The 16,390-nt window shown below is 36.9% G+C and overlaps 1 protein-coding gene across 1 annotated transcript in view; it reads left to right on the top strand.

The window, feature by feature from the left end:
* The window catches only part of ARSB (arylsulfatase B), a 50,597-nt gene that overhangs the window by 32,760 nt on the left and 1,447 nt on the right, over positions 1–16,390 (top strand). Inside the window, exons 6-7 of the mRNA XM_026035412.1 lie at positions 2,281–2,351; positions 16,131–16,259. Of these exons, the coding sequence (XP_025891197.1) occupies positions 2,281–2,351; positions 16,131–16,259 (200 nt within the window). The remainder of the gene's footprint in view (positions 1–2,280; positions 2,352–16,130; positions 16,260–16,390) is intronic.

Below are 16,390 nucleotides of genomic sequence, written 5' to 3'. Positions count from 1 at the left end.
AACTCTTCACTCCCAAAATATTTCTGCCCACCTGACTGAAACTTCAATCTCAAGTAAATCATAGTAGATAGTACCTTAGGTTGTCATAAATACAGCTGCAATACCTACTGCTACAGCTGTACCTGGAAGCTCTAAAACCATGTACATATTTAGAAATTGTATTAAAAAAAAAAAACGCTATCAGTTGGGAAACTTTTACAAAAAGGACAATCAAGAATACCAAGAACGCTTAGTAAAAAAAAAAAAAAAGGAAATGCTATCTGTGAGGCAATCCAGACTGAACAGCAAATTTCTGAGCAAGTGCCCCAAAAGGTGCTTGCATTTCTAAGAAATATCTGTTTTCTGGATATTTGCTGCTCCATTGCAATGATAATGTGAGTCAAATTAATTTTCTGTTTGTAGAAAGCTGCCCTGGTCAATGTATTGTTTTGATATAGTTTGTTCTTCAGTACTGAATATCTAGTATGTCCTTGCTCAGAACAAAAAAAAGCATTTTGTTTTGCATTAACAGGAAAATGAAAAGCCACAGTGTTGATTACAGTAAAGCGTGTGTGGCAGTATGATAGGGAGTGAGAGAACTGAGGAAAAAATGCAGTCAAAATAGTCAACTTGTCTTCAAAATGCTTGTCAGCATTTTGTCAGAGTTTTATATTTTGATAATGTCAGAAATACAAGAATTGATTGGATGAAGTAAACAAAGCAAGATCAACTTGTTTTTTTAATATACCAAATGATTACATTAATATGAGGAATTAAATGCTTGTTGGGGAAAAAAAAATCTGACAGCTAATTTTGGTTTTAAAGGAATGCTGAAGAACGAGATATCTAAATGTTATACTCAGCTCTTTTAGTGGCATATCTGAAAAATAATTGTTTTAGGGAAATGTGTACAGATATGACCCAGAGGAATGCAGTATATGGCAATGTATTACAAAAGCTTTTGCCTAGTAGCATTGAGGATGTTTTTGTGAGATAAATTTACCCTTGAAAACCTTGGATTCCTTCCCAAGGACACCTTGTGCCTATTAAAAAACAAAAAAGACCAGTGTGAAAGATCACGTGTAGATTTTTGTTCAAGTTCACTAACGGATAAGAGGTCTTTCCTTATGTTTTTAAAACATTGCAGGAAAGAACACAGTGAAATTCTCAGAATAAACTAGCTGATTTCATAACTGCAATTAATCTAGGCACATTAACCATGGACCTAGACAGTTTAGAGAGCTGGGCAGAGAGGAACCTCATGAGATTGAACAAGGACAAGTGCTGGGAGGAATAACCCCAGGTTGACTGGCTGGGAAGCACGGATTCTGCTAAATAAGGCCAGACACTCTTAGTTAGGCATGTGACTAGTAAAGATACTAGAGGGGGGGGAAAAAAAGCTAACTTTTTACATGTTTTGGGGGGAAAACATTTCTTTCTGACAGTTTTTTGCACACTGAATTCATAATGCTGTAGTCTGAAGAACTTCTGTGCATTAATGAAACAAATGTATCATCTCCCTACCTTTAGTCCTTTAGGTAATCCTCCATGGTAGTTTTATATTTAATCAAAATGAATTTTTTTTAGAAAGATAATAGAACAATATTGATTTTAATTAATTGTTTACTGAAAGCTTTAAGCTGCATGTAAGTATTGTTAATTATAAAGACTTTCTTCACGAATGCATATTAAAGTATGCATTGGCCTCTTTTGGAGGTTTCCTGAATTTCCTATAAGTTTTATATTACTTGATTCTGTATTCTTAATGTCAGGTGGTTCAGGGGCCTGGATAATCTTTTCTGCTTATTCTTTTTTTTTTTTTTTTTTTTTTTTTTTTTTTTTGAGAGAGAGAGAGAATTGAAGTCATTTGGAAGTTGTTGGAGGTAGTTTGGTTTTTGAGGGGTGGCCGAGCCAGGGCACTCTGTGAGGCACCTTGTCAAATGCCTTCAGTGCTCCTGGGTGATGGTTCTCGTGGGGGTTTCCAGAGGATGTGCCCAAAGACAAGTCTATCATGCTAATATTTACTGCTACATTTTAATTTTAAAGTTGGGTATTGTGAAACTCTGCTTTCGTGTAATTCTTGAGTAATTCACGAGTGATTTCAGTAACCAGAAGGGAGGTCAGGGAAGACTGTGGCAAAAGCTGTTGCTACTGGGTCTTGAAAGAACATTCCCATTAAAGTTGATGGTAATTAATTTATGTGTATGAACTTGTTTTGTATTAGAATGAGAAAAATAAAACATGCATAATCCTAGTGAGCTGTAAAAAGAAATTAACATTTCCTTTTGAAATCTCTCTCAGTGAAGGAAAAGCATCTCCCAGAATTGAACTGCTTCATAACATAGACCCCATGTTTGTGGATGATTCTCCATGTGAGTATACTATTGATTTTTGAAAGCTTGTTAAACACAGTTTGTCTTCCTAATGTTCTATGTGTTTTCCTTTAGCAAAGTATTTCATTCAGGGTGAAGCAAAATAGAGTAGGATGCTTTCTGCTTGGGAATAGCTTAGCTTAAAGATACAGGAACATCATTCCCCAGGCACCATAAATACATCCTAAATCACGATCCCCACGCAGTCTCCATTTCACAGAGCTCTGACTCTAAGATATAAATGAAGTGCTTTAGGACGTGGGATTGCTGAGGAGCAGACAGGTACCTGAGGTGTACGGGGAGGAACACTGCCAAAAAAATAAAACAAAGCAAAGCAAAAACCCCAAACTTAGTAGGTAGCTGCCACTGAACTGCTTGCACTACCTACTCTCAGTATTTTTCTATACGATATTTATGTCATATAGTTGTGTTATTGACCTTGCAAATGGAAAACCTGAGCTTGAGTGAAGCAAAGAAGTTCCAAACTTCGTGGCTGTTTTTGTTCCAACATCACATGAATTGGATCTTTCACATGAGCTGGAGCTTAAGTTTGCCAGTTGTGTAGCTTTCTAAACATGGTCTTTTTTATGATTCAACATTATTAGTTTGCTAAGGACTACGAACTCTTCTAACAGAGATTTTTTCATGCAGAGCATTGGAATGTGTCCTTTCCAGTGTTTTTATAGCATTCCTGCGTTTCATTAAATGAAGTAAATCCCAACAAAGGGAAACTAGTACCATGCAGGCAGTGGTCTGCAAGATAGATGGGAGTTGCTCTCAAGTAGCTTGATGGAAATGGATAAGGTCCTCTGCAGTGCACGTCTAGTTCTGTGGTGCTGCTCTGGGAAAGGACCACATTGCACATAGCTAATGCTGGCCGGACAGCACTGCCTGCAGATAATTCCTACATACTGATGGAATTAAGGTGTAGCCTCTCCAATTTCCCTTCAAAGGGCACTCAGTGAGCTGTAGCATTCCTGTGTAATGTTTGGCCCTGATGTGGTATTTTGAGGCATGCTTCAGAGACCATCTTTTTGCTTGTGGGCACTGTCATGACAGAGCTCAGCTGAGGTGTTGGAATAGGCACTTTCCTGGTTAAATACAAGGTGGATGAGAAAAGGAAGTGCTCAGGAGCCTAAGTACAGAAAGTGCTTTCCCAGAGATGTTTGAAAACTAGAATCACTTTTTTTTTTTTAATGTAACTCATTACTAGCATTCCCTTACGTACCATGGATTTCTCTCTCTCCTCAGCAAAGACAACCTTGGCAACTTTCCTTGCTGCCTACTTTCCTTTCCACTGTAATAGCACTAACAGTCAAAATCAGGCAGTGCTCAGCTGCATACACTGGTGGTTCTTCATTTTGATTTTATAATAATATTCTCAAAGTATTTGAGAGCAATTAATTGTTACTGACAGATTTGATAAGAATATTTTTGTCACGTGTAACAGTGGTATAAAACTGCATTTCTCAGATCAGCATTCTTTTAAATACTCTGAATCACTTGTAAGGCACAGAGAACGTTAATTTATAATTTAGTGCTGGGAGAGAAGAATCCAGATTTCTTTGTACTTGAATTATTATGCTAATACGCTTAATTTCTTTTTAAACTGATTGAAAGTTGGAATGATTTTGTGCTTTCGGGAATGGGCCATTTTATTAATGGGTCATTTATTTATGATGATGTTTTTGACCAGGGTAGTCCTGCTTTGTCTCCTTGTCCTGCTTTGAGATCGAAGTGTTCATTTGTCTACAGTTGAAAGTACAAACATATTTGTTTTGCTCAGCTCCTTTTCACCTTCTGTGTTGATTATTAAGTCTTTGGCCTCTTTACGCCCATCTTGCATGTGGACTATCCAAGTCCATTTAAAATTTCCCTTGACCTAAAGCCAGATGGAGCGTCCATATTGTACTAATATTTTCTTTTCTGTAGAAAGCGAAATAGAAAGTAATGACTGGAAGATGTAGATTAGCCAAACCTTTGGGTTTGCAGAGTACTGCAGAGCAGCAAATAGGAAATTGAATCTCAAGATCTTATTAAACATAAACAAAATAAGCCTTCCAGGAGGTTGGGGTTAAACTAGGAGGGCTCTGATCATGTAATTAAGAAAGGCACTGCGTTGTGGTGGTTGTGCACACACAGGGTTATCATTATACTTGCACTTGGTCCAGCTCCATGTTCCTGTACCTTTTTGAGTTTTTGCAAATTATTCATATATTCTTTCAGTGCATGTATTATTTAATTCTTTCAGTGTATGTATTACTTAATGGTTACATATATGTTATTTTTAGTTAATGGATAAATTTATCTTCATATCTGCCTGAATAAGCCAATTTCATATATATTTTTTTAGAATATGAACCATAGGAAGTTGTGTAATTTATGGATTTTTAATTGAAATAGAAAATTTGAGTTGTATTTTATTCAAAACTTTTACATCTCTGTGACTAAATGCTTTCAAGGAAGAACTTGAGCAAAAGAAATAATTTAGTCGTAACGAAGCTAAGTGTGCAACACAGATTGAAGCTTGAAAGTGCTAGCTGGATTACAGAGCAAACTACATTTTTTGCCCCTCTGGTCTATTAGAGCCTGTGAGTTTACTGCTCATGGGGTAACATGCAATTTTTCAAGCTCTGAGGCATCAGTTGAGGTTACACCAGCAGGTCCAGTGCATTTTGTCATTTAAAAACCTGTCTTCAGAAACTTGTGTCTGATAGTAAGTAAAATTCCCTAGCCATACTCTAGTCTTGTGTCAAAGCACTGTACTTTGTTCCTACTGTTAAAAATGAACAACGTAAGAGGAAAAACACTCTAGTGTGACTGCAGTTCCATGGTACAAGAGCCTGACAGGGCTTCTTTTGCTGTCCCACACAATTGCCATTTATCTGTGAGCTCAGCTTTCTTCATCCGCATGGTTTGTATCTTCCTTGCAGCTTCTCAGACTGCAGTTTGTTATTTGTTCCCTTCCCCTTGGTTGGTGCCAAAAAGGAGTTTCTGTCCTCAGCTGCAGGCTCTTGCCCTCTTGCTGCTCCTGACCTATGGCAGTGACCTATGGTAGTCCAGGGTTAAAAATAATCTTTCCATTCGAGAGAGCTGATCTGGTTTGCAGTGCTAACCCACAGCCCTTGTGGTGGTTTCACAGAGGAGGCAGCGTCGCCCTCGGAGTGTGAGACTGGGGTGAAGGCCATAAACCCAAGTGCTGAGGAGGGTCCAGTGTGGCCTCAGTGGCAAAGCCAGGCCTTTGGTGAACTACTGCTCTTTCCTCCCAACCTTTTCTACTTCCCTGGAGCTGGAAATTGCATGAAAAGATGTTTTTTTCTACCAGATTAGCCAGCCAAACTAGCCTAGAAAATAATAAATAAATCAAAATAAATAAATAGGAAAGACTTCTACCAAATCAACCGGATAAATTAGTTTTCCCTTTAACTGTATGACTGGGAGCAAGTGGATGGAGTGGATGGCTGGTGATGGCAAACTGCTCCTGGCAGCTCCATCAGTTCAAGCCACCAGGAAACCTCAGCTGGAAGCAGTATTTTTTTTTTCCAAGTAGCATAGTAGTTTAAGGTAGTATAGGTTGATAATGCTTACCAAGGAGCACGTTCTGCCTCCCATATGTGCAAGTCCTGCTTCCCATATGTGCTCAGCTCCACTCCCCACTGTCTTGGGTAGCCAAAGCCATTTATATAGTCAAGCTATGAAAGGAGTCAGGATATTGGTTCAGACTGTAATAGGCTCTTTCTTTCTCTTGAATACATTCCCAGGGTCAGTTGCAGAATACAACTTTGCCGAGCGCTAGTCCTGACACAAAGGAAGAGACTGGAAAGTATTTCTGGGGATAGGTGAGACTGCTGATGGCTCTGAAATACAGCTCTCAGGTTTCTGTCTCATGTCATGGGCTGAAGTGACAGCAGTTGGTTGCTTCCTCCTCTCCCCTTCGTTAGCCACATCCTCTCAGTGTTTCTTTCACACTTATTCCAGTGCCCATCAGATACGTCCATGGTCTGATTCAGCTGCTCAGCTGGGGTGATGAATAGATGGGTTTCCTCTGGGCGGGTGGGTTGAATGCCCTCACCCAAGGAGGTGCCAGAGCAAGGCAGGGTTGAGCTGGGTCATGCAGGAGGCAGAGGCTGCACTCCCAGTGCTGGCTGGCTGCTAGTGAGGCTGGGGCCTGAGGGAGAAGATACGTGGTCCTGCCATTCTAGCCTTGCCATTATTTTTGTTATCCTAGTCATTTCTGCATAATGCTTCCCACTCCTCCACCCCCCACCAAATGAGGAGTGAATGGCTGAGAGACTGCCTCAAAAGTAGGACACTGGTGTGAATGATCTGGTCTCTTCCAGGATTGTGCTTGAAACGCTCATATTTTCTATTAATTTTAGAGCTTGGTAGTAAATTAAGAAAATTAAAACCATCAGAACTAGTATTACATTGAAACTTGAACGTCTTTTTCTCTGTGATGTGAATGGTACAAAAGCTCAAATAAAGCACATAAAATAGTTTAAAAGTTAACAAAGTAAAAATCTGATTTCCATTTTTAAAATTTTTTTTGGGAAGAAAAACCCCAAAATATAGTAGTTTGTACCATTTTTGTAGCTTTGTTTTGTCTTAAAAAAAAAAAAAAAAAAAAGAAAAAAGAAAAAAAAGCAAGCTGCTGGTTTGGCAGCTACGAGGGTGACGTCAGCTCTTCCATTGTGAAAGATCTGCTTTCTCTTAGACAGCCTCATGGCATCTCATCAAGCTCTGGTGATTCAGCTGAATTAAAAACCAACTGGATTTAAGTCTAGATTCCCATAACTGCTAAACCAAACATATTTCTGACCACACAGTCATTGCTAGATGGCCTGCCTTGGAGTAATATTGAAACTTTATATCCCACGGTAGACTGTTTTTTTTTTTTTTTTTTGAGAATCAGAACTAAATGATACGCTGAAAGAAAATGTATGCTTCAGTTCAGAGTTGTTAATCAAGATCTGTCAGTATATACTGTATTATTTTTTAAATCTACTATATTCATTAATGAAGTGTGTAAATTTTGTAAAACCTTCCAGACTGATCATATGGATACTTTATATCTTCAAAAGGAAGTTGAAATCTTTAAGTAAACTAGAGATATATCCAGATTAAATGTTGACTGGGTAGAGTCATTTGAGGCTGATAAAACTTTTACTTTCATTTAAAGTTCTAGACTTTACCCTAAACTAAAGATTCAAAAGCATAAGATTGCAGCCTACTAATTGTAGTCAATTTATTTTAAAGATAAATTTATATATGCAGACAGCCAGACAGAAATTCAGAGAAGTTTTTAAAATGTTTTGTTGTTTTGTGATTTTTTTTTTCTCCTTTTCTTTTTTCCTCCAAGCTTGCATTGAACAAAAGTAATCAATCAGACTTTACATTGCTCTCCTTGGCATTTAGAAAAAGACATTACCTCATATATTGAACTATTAATTGCCAAAATAAATGATTGCTTATAGGGTGCTAGATCTGCTCTGTGCAGAATGAACATATTATGTGATACAATGGAGAAAGCATTTAATTTCTGGAACTGATTTATCATTTATGGACATTATAATTGCATTAGAATAGCTATAGCATTATATATAGTATCCACCTATATACCAAAATGATTTATCTTGATTTAAGGACACATTAGATGCCTTTAGACACTATTTATTACATATTGTGCCCAAATAAAAGATGATTTTTTTCCTTAATTTTTTTTTACTGCTGACTTAGCTGTTTCACAGTTATTAAAAGAAGTGGGAAAAATCCCAGTAATGGAAAAATCCAGTAACAGCCGAGGTTATTAGGAAGTGTAGCTATTCCTGGGTGTGTGTGCTCTGTGGGCTTTGAGGAGGATAAGCATCCTGCATGCCTGTGACAGGCTAATACCTGGAATCTGCTCTTGCAGAATGAAAATGTGAAGGAAAGCCACTGGTATAATGAGGTGACTAAGTGTATAGAAGGGAATGGGGAAACTGAAATGGGAACATGGATTAGTAGTTTACTTTCAGTTAGAATAACCATTTTTTAAAAATGTATAATTGTGTAAGAATGTAGTAGTCTGGAAAAATGGTTGGCCTTGTTAAAGTTTTTGAAGATTTTTTTGATGCTGTTAATAGTTCTGGATTTTACTGAGTAGATTGGTAAATATATATATATGTGTGTGTATATATTGCTACTATTTATATTTATCTCTGATTGTAAAACACAAGATGGAGAATACTTAAAAAACAGCAAGAACATTTCTATATGCTTATTATCATTAAGTTTAGGAGGACATGCATTTTGAAAGGTAACCGACTGAGCGTGATACTCTAATGTAAATCTTGTATTTGAAATCAAACATCATTAAGAGAAAAGTAAAATTAAAAGGAATAATAGTGAAAGTGGGAGCTAACTGTTCCCAATGTTCCCCTAAAGGATTTAAGATCAGTGAGCTTCACTGTGTGAGTTTCTCTGTGTGGCATCATCAACGTGACAACAAGGAGTTAGGTGCCTCGGGCTTCATCTGTTTCTTCAAAATCAGCATTCTATTAATTTTTACACAGTTAAGGTCATGGCTATTTCTCAAAAATTTTAATTTTAATAGAGCAACAGCACATTCCATAGTTCTGTAGAAAACTCATTAGTGCCATAGAGCAACAAAAGGTCACAAAATGTCTTTCCTCAGTGAAATAGAAAAACCCTTATTTCTCCAGTAATTCACTGTCACAGTGTAGGTTGGGGGAGCCCTTGACATTTCCAGAGTTTCCTTTCTGAGAAGAAATAAATGCTCCAGATATCAGGGTTCAGAAAGAAAAAAAAATAATTAAAAGCATATGTGTATTTTGTTGGCCCATGGAGCCCTCAGCATTTAGAAATGACTATAGAAGACCTGTTTGCATATATTTATAAAATGTTTTGATTTTTTTCTCCCCTGGACTGTGCCAAGCAACTTAACTAATTAAGGCATCACACTACTTGTGCAACTCGCTAATTCAGTTTACGAATGAGGATGGACAGAGACAAGGTTATACAGATGCAACTGAAATAGGAAAATCAAAACTTGCCGGGGTTTTTAACTTCTACATTATCATTTAGAACCACTTTGGAATCATTTATTTATATATTTATTCTAAGTACAAAGGGAAAACACTAGGCTTTAAATGACTGAGAAGAAAAGCAAAAATTAATTTATTTTACCTGTGTAGATGAAGTGAAATGCATCATGTTTCTCGGCAAAAAAAAGAAAAAAAAATTCCTCCAGTAGTGAGAGGAATTGTCTGTCTTTTGAAACATCAAATATTGGTAGCAGCAGCGTAACACTGCATTGAACTTTTAAAAGAAATAACCTTGAAGTTATTTTCTTCTGAGCTTTTTCTTTATTCTGAGTTTACTGAAAATTAAATTAAGTGTTGGCAACTCTTTCTAATGGCCTTAGTGAACCTACCGTCAATAATTTGTGCAACCTACAGCAGGCTTTCCATGTGACCTTAGTGTTTGGTCCTTTGCAGAGGAAACTACTGGGCAGCTGGAAAAATCCTGTCTGTTTGGTAGCTGCAGGTGTGAGAATCTAATCCCAAGGGCAAGTTACAGTGTGGCCTCTGGCTGAAGTGAAATTATGGTTTAAGTCTCAGCTTAATATTTCCCTTTCTGACTATAAGAAATGGTGTGTTTTGGTGCCTGCTACCTGAGGAGTGCCTTCCTTTCGTGGTATCAGTGCTACAGGGAAGATCGAGCGGTATGTTTCAATCAACAGTTTCTAGGTCTTAACTTCCAAGTTCATTGACATCCACTTTGCAGCAGAGAAAATGACTTTGCAATTCTGTTTTCTCCATTACTCCATAAGCCTCAATTTCTGGTAACATTCTCAGGACTGAATGCTCTCACTGAATTTTTCTTAAGCTTTTCCTTGTGAGACTTGGTAAATGATCTGTCGGTGTTTTCTCTCTTTTTTTTTTGATTTCAGAACCATTTTAATTTATATTGCTCTTTTTTGAAGGGAGGTGGAAGGGAAAGACGGTGTAAAACATAGGTGCTGTCAGCAACGATTGTTGTGAATGCAAGTGCATAAGCCTATTGATCTATGTCTTACTGAACTGTATTTACAAAGGAGAATTTGGCTTCATTTTGTGATTAAAAGAAATTGCTAAGAGTTAATAGAAGTTGCTGGTTTGTTTCTGCTGACACTCAAGAGTCTAATTCTGAGCTCAGGGGAAGTACCAGAAAGGTTGCTGCTCGCTTGAGGGTGTTTTCGTCCAAGCCTTAGCAGACGGCTGCTTTTTGAAACTAAGCATTTGTAAGAGACAAGGGACCCAACAAGTTTTTTATTTCTGCATCTCATCAGGTTTATAGGATGCTGAAGATCTTCATGATAGTAATTTTTATGTGTAGCTCTATAATATTTAGGGTCATCTGTGCTGGTTGTCACTTAGAAATCTACTGTGGTACAGAAACACATTCAGGCTGTTTGAAGAAGTCAGCAGTGTCTATTGATAGAAAAATAATTGCCTGTGATTTTGGACCACTGGGGAGAAACTATTTTGTTTAATAGCTCTCACATAAGTAAATGTTTCAGATCCTGGTAATAAAGTGAGCTGATTTGCATTAGAATAGAAGCCATGGTGTGTAAAACCTCTGATTTATTTAATGGAATCAATAGGTGAATGATACTATTACCATTTTTATGAGAATGTATAGAATCTTTTGAATACAATAGGGATTTCTTGAATGATTAAAACAGTATGTTGATTTTAAAACCGATAACGAGCATAGTACAAAATACTCTCTCTGCTTTTAGGTTTTGTGGATAAGTGGTTTTTGGTTTGCCAGTCCCAGCCTTCTGTCTAGGGATCTCCTCTGTGGTTTTTATAGGTTGCTACTCAGATCAGATGGCACAGGGAGAGATAAGCATTGGCTTGCTGGGAACATATTACCAGTTACTGCCAGTACTTTTAAGTTCTAGTGACAGTAGCCTCTGTGTGTGCATGTTTTCTTTTATTATTTTTTTTCTCCTTTTTTTTCCCCAGTGTTTGGTTAAAGTATTAAGTGGAATACCGCTCTGTAACATATAAAGTAGTTCATTCTTCTCTGATAAAAAAAAAAAATTATAAAGTAAAAGAACTTATCTTTATTCACTTGGTTTGTTTTAAAGTATCCACTCATCAGAATATTAAAAATGGAATGGAGCATCTAACTGGGTCACTGTCAGGTGACCTCTGACTGTCAGGGTGCCTTTTTGAAGCCTTTCTTCTTGGAGTGACCGTCTTCAGTGATTTAACAGTCTGCATGCACAAGAGTGTGTTCGCTTAAATGCAGTGACTTTTTTTAGATATGTGTGTGACTGAAATGTCACCTTATTTCCCAGCACTGAGAAAGGGCATTGCTACAAGCCCTGGGTCCTGCAGTTCAGTAATTTTTATCTGCTGCAGAACTAATGCAGTCTTGTGGTAGGTGCAACTGCCACAGTCAAAACTCTGTATTTGTATCTCCAGCCTGCGTTAGCAGATACATGCCTGAAAACATGAATGGTCCCAGTGTATGTATATAATCCTCCTGAGAATTCTTTGCAAACTAGCAGGACTTTTTTTGCAACACTCTCCTAGTAATAGTTGTTGCTTGTGTGGTGCCTGCCACTACAAATAAATAATCACCTATGAGGAAAGGACATCAGGTGACTGGGTATTAAGAGAGGTTTTGTAGCCATTCTGATAGCAACAAGCTCAGATGCTATTAAAAGAAAGCTTTATGTATTGATAGAGTAACATGGAAGTGTTTCCATGGAATATCTTTGGTGAGTGGAAAAAAGAATTAGAATGTAATTGAATTTGAGCATATATCCAGAAATATATTTGTAGTTCAATTGTAAAACAGCAACTACTGACAAAAACAGGAGTAAGTTTCCCAGGTAAGGAATTTCAGATCATATACAGTGTTTCAGCATGTCTGAGGTTTTCTTACTGTGGCTTTGTGCTGTGCAGTAGTGTCATTTGCCATCATAGACAACGTATGGTCAAATGCTGAGAGGCGGAGGCTGTAGTCACATCAAACGTGCTCAAGATTACCAAGAGGATGTGGTGTCATTCCCATCGCTCATGTCAGAGTCATAAGTGCTCAAGCTATTTGTCCCCTTATGCTGATCAGCGGAACATTAAGGATTTAATGGCATTTGGCCCAACATCACTCAGCACGGGAAAAACCCTCTTTGCAGATGCTGAGGATGGAAGCAATCTGGCTCCTGAAGTTCTTTGGAATATACAAATTATATTAAGCAGAGTGTACATCTGGCAGAGGATTTTACTTTCCAAGGGACTATGGATTTCACTTGTCCTTATCACTTTTTTTCTGAATCTTTTCAGTTGTGCTGTATTATTATTGAGATGGGAACAAAACTTTCAGATGTAAGGAACTTTTTGCTTTGTTCACTTCTTTTCTGATGATTTCTTGTGTTCACTTTGCTTTTTGAGACTTACTGACATAACTCCACAAAAATTTCAGCTCAACTTGTCATGATCTTGAGATTTTTTTTCTTAAACAATAGTGAACACTTCACAGATCTTCATTTAATGGCGAGAATTTAGGATTGCTATTCCATGCATGTATCACTTTACGAGTATATGTGGTAAATATATATATTTTTAATGCCTAGTCACCCAGTCCCATGAAGACTTTCTGTAGTTCTTCACTATTGACATTGCATAGGCAAAATGACAATTTCTACTGCAGTCTACTTACTACTTTTAGACCATAGAGTACAGAAAGGTAACATGCTTCAAGCAATACTGTTTTGATTGCTCTTAACTTTTGTGGTCAGGAGCTGAGTAAATGCTATGTTAGAGAGAACTGTGTACCGTTTGATCTCTTACCCTGCAAGGGAACTTCTTAGCGTGGATCATCTTAATCATAGACTGAAGAATATTTTGGTTTTAGATGCACTGTCTATTTATATCACCACATTTTAGGATTCTACAAATTACTTGAATTGGTCTCATCATTAGAGAGAGAAAGGAGAGTTGGGAGAGTAGCTTATATATGCTTATTAGATCTGTACAAATACATAGCTAGATAGACACAGGGGAATATGTAATCCCATATATATTCCCTTTTTTTATATCTCAGCTGAAATTTTGCAGTTTATCATCCTCCTTTCTATGATTAGAACTTAGAGAACAAAGGTTAAATGAATCTACACTTAAATAATTTGATTGCATTTAATCTCCTTTTACATGTTTTATCTGTTAGACTGAGTCACTGGAAGTTGAACTTTCCTCTGAAAAAAAAAAAAGTGAAATTCTATCCTTTTTAATTTATGCTGAAATTAGGAATATGTCTCTTTATAGAGACCAAAAACGTGCAATAATGGAAATCAGTGAATTAAGAGGTTTTCCTAAGAAGATTAGGGCCAAGTTATTTAAAATATTTAAATCATAAACTGCTTTTGTGAGTAGTGAAATTTGACCACTTCAATTTCTTTTAAAATTCAGTCATAAAATGAGTTTTCAGGCTGTTAAGACTAAGGATGGTCTTGGAATGAGATATTCATTTTAAGTCACTTATGCAAATATTTTTGTTCTATGTAGATATAAAATCTTATTTTAAACACTTTTTTAGTAATCTGCACCTGCCACAAAACCAGTAAAATATTTAGATCAGAATATTTGTTGCAGTATTAAATATTTAAAAAGAAACAGCTGAATGAAATTCCATTGCTTTCTGAGGTAATGAAAGTTGTATAATTTCCCAATAGAGTTTTTCAGAGGAAATAAAGCAGCTGGTGATGCTCACAGGGCGGCTTCAGGAAAGGGACTTCTGTTTGAAAATGAGAAAATTGATGGCAAAGACTGGGGGTTTTTTTAAGGTAAAAGGAAAGCTTCAGTATTTCATTGGCCACTGATGCACTGGTGATCATAGGACAGAGAATAAATGTTTAGCCTCTTTGCCTGAAAGGCAACGTAGTTTTGATACATGCCCAGATTCTACAAAGTGGGGATATGGGCATGTGAAGGCAGACTGGATTAGACAGATTCATAAAAGACATCTGTCTGGATACTGAATTAGTGCATGGGGCTATTGCTGCTGCCTGGTCAACCATGCTGAAAAAATAAGAAATAAAACTGGAGCAGTTGAAGAGAAAACTACTGAGATGCCTGGGGAGAGAGTATTTTATCTTAACGGAGAGAACAAAAAGAATGTGACTTGTTTAGTCTACGAAATTGAGAAAGGGAATTCTGTAAAACTCATGCAGCAGGAGAAGACTGTCCAATAATTCTGAATTTCATCCACAATAACAGAAGCGGAAGAGTAGAGACAGACACATAAACTTGACAGCAGGGCTGTAGGAAAGAAGAAACTCAGATAAATGTTTAGGGGAGGAATATACTATCTTAAGGAGACATATTATATGATAGAATGGATTATATTGTTTAATCTGACAGTCCTACATATATATATCCATATATGTTGTGTTAGGTTCACTTCAGTGAGCATCAGTCTATTTTCCATGGCTGTTATGTCTAATAAAAGCTGACCTGTGAAGCAGTGCACTTGCCTGAACAGCAGAGAGGACGTTACTTTAGCAGAAGACAAGGGCTTGCAAAGGGTGGGTAAAATAACAGGGCTGACAGAGTTCTGTATATATACTGGCCTTGTTCTCTTCAGTAAATATTTCTCTAAGACAATATTCTATCAAATTTAGCTACAAGCTCTGGTAAAAGTATTTGCTCAGTTTTAGGATTTGTTTTCATTACCTGGAATAAGTTTTTTTTTATTTTTTTTTTAATTAAGTTGACTTATTCTTTTTAGTCTTCTTATCAGACCAATATATGCCATTCCAATATTATTTTGAAAAGTATATCTAAAAATTAATCTTTCATACTCTTTATTTGAAGTATTTTAATATATACTGTTTAATACTATAGCTCCATAGACCATAGCTCAGCAATTGGAAGCATATTCTCCATGTTAAACCTTAAATTTGGAATTCTGAACTCAATTTTTTTCCTTTATCCTACACCCTAATATTGTAATTTGGGGATTTAAAGCACGTGCTTGTGTTTTCTTATCTGCTGACTGTCTTTCATTGTGCTCTTTAAGGAAATTAATGGTGAAATAATTTCCCAGTAACAAAGAGCATGACAGAATGATACATAATGTAATGATGTTGATAAATGAGCAATATTAATCTTTTAAAAGTTATGTATCTGCTACAGACATCTCACACAATCCTGTGTGCATTTATCTCCCACAAGAGTTGGCGGAGTTCTCTTTTTATAGCGTTTCTTTACTGTCCTAGCATTTTCTTCCCAGCCTTTCTTTTGCTGTCTTCTGCATGATCTATCTGTACATTTACTTCACCGTGACTTACAGAATTTACTCTTTTTTTAGAAGCTTCTAGTACTGTTTCTGATTTTGAGTGTCTCTTATCATCGCATAACTCGTAACTCGCATAAGTTTCTTAAATGTCAGATCTTGTTTACAGAAGCTGAGATATGAGTTTGTTGTTAGTTTGGATGCTCCTGGAGTTTCTTTCTGAACCCCTTCTGTTTTCAGTAAAGACCTGGAAGGCTCTGTCATATTTAACTCTTTCTATCCAAAACACATGGAGACATGCCTCACACTCAGTATATTCAGGAGACCCTCACACACATCTTGGTACACACACACACACCCTTGTATTAAACAAATGCTGCATCTGTCACGCAAAGAGTAGATGAATGATACTGGTCTGTTTTCTCATAGAATTCTAAAAATGACTTCATGCTTATGCTATGTTCCTAAATTAGTTTGCTTTCCTTTAAGGTCTTGGCATTGACAACAGAACATCTCTATCACAGAGCAGTTCTTTTGCATGGGATGATACAGTTTTCAATATCTCCATGCATGCAGCGATTCGACATGGAAAATGGAAGTTACTAACTGGATATCCAGGTAATAAAGTAATTCCTATTCATCCAACATACCATATTCCGCTCTCCACCCCTCAACTCAATTTCATTTTGTTTAGTAAATGATAATTTCTTTTACATAATTTGTGGAGTTTTCAGAGTTTTGATCGTATG

This window comes from Nothoprocta perdicaria, unplaced genomic scaffold, assembly GCF_003342845.1.
Source record: "Nothoprocta perdicaria isolate Ctin4 unplaced genomic scaffold, notPer1 scaffold_1, whole genome shotgun sequence".
Lineage (NCBI taxonomy): Eukaryota > Metazoa > Chordata > Aves > Tinamiformes > Tinamidae > Nothoprocta > Nothoprocta perdicaria.
Note: the sequence above shows the minus strand (reverse complement) of the source record. Positions and strands in the feature narration are given on the sequence as shown.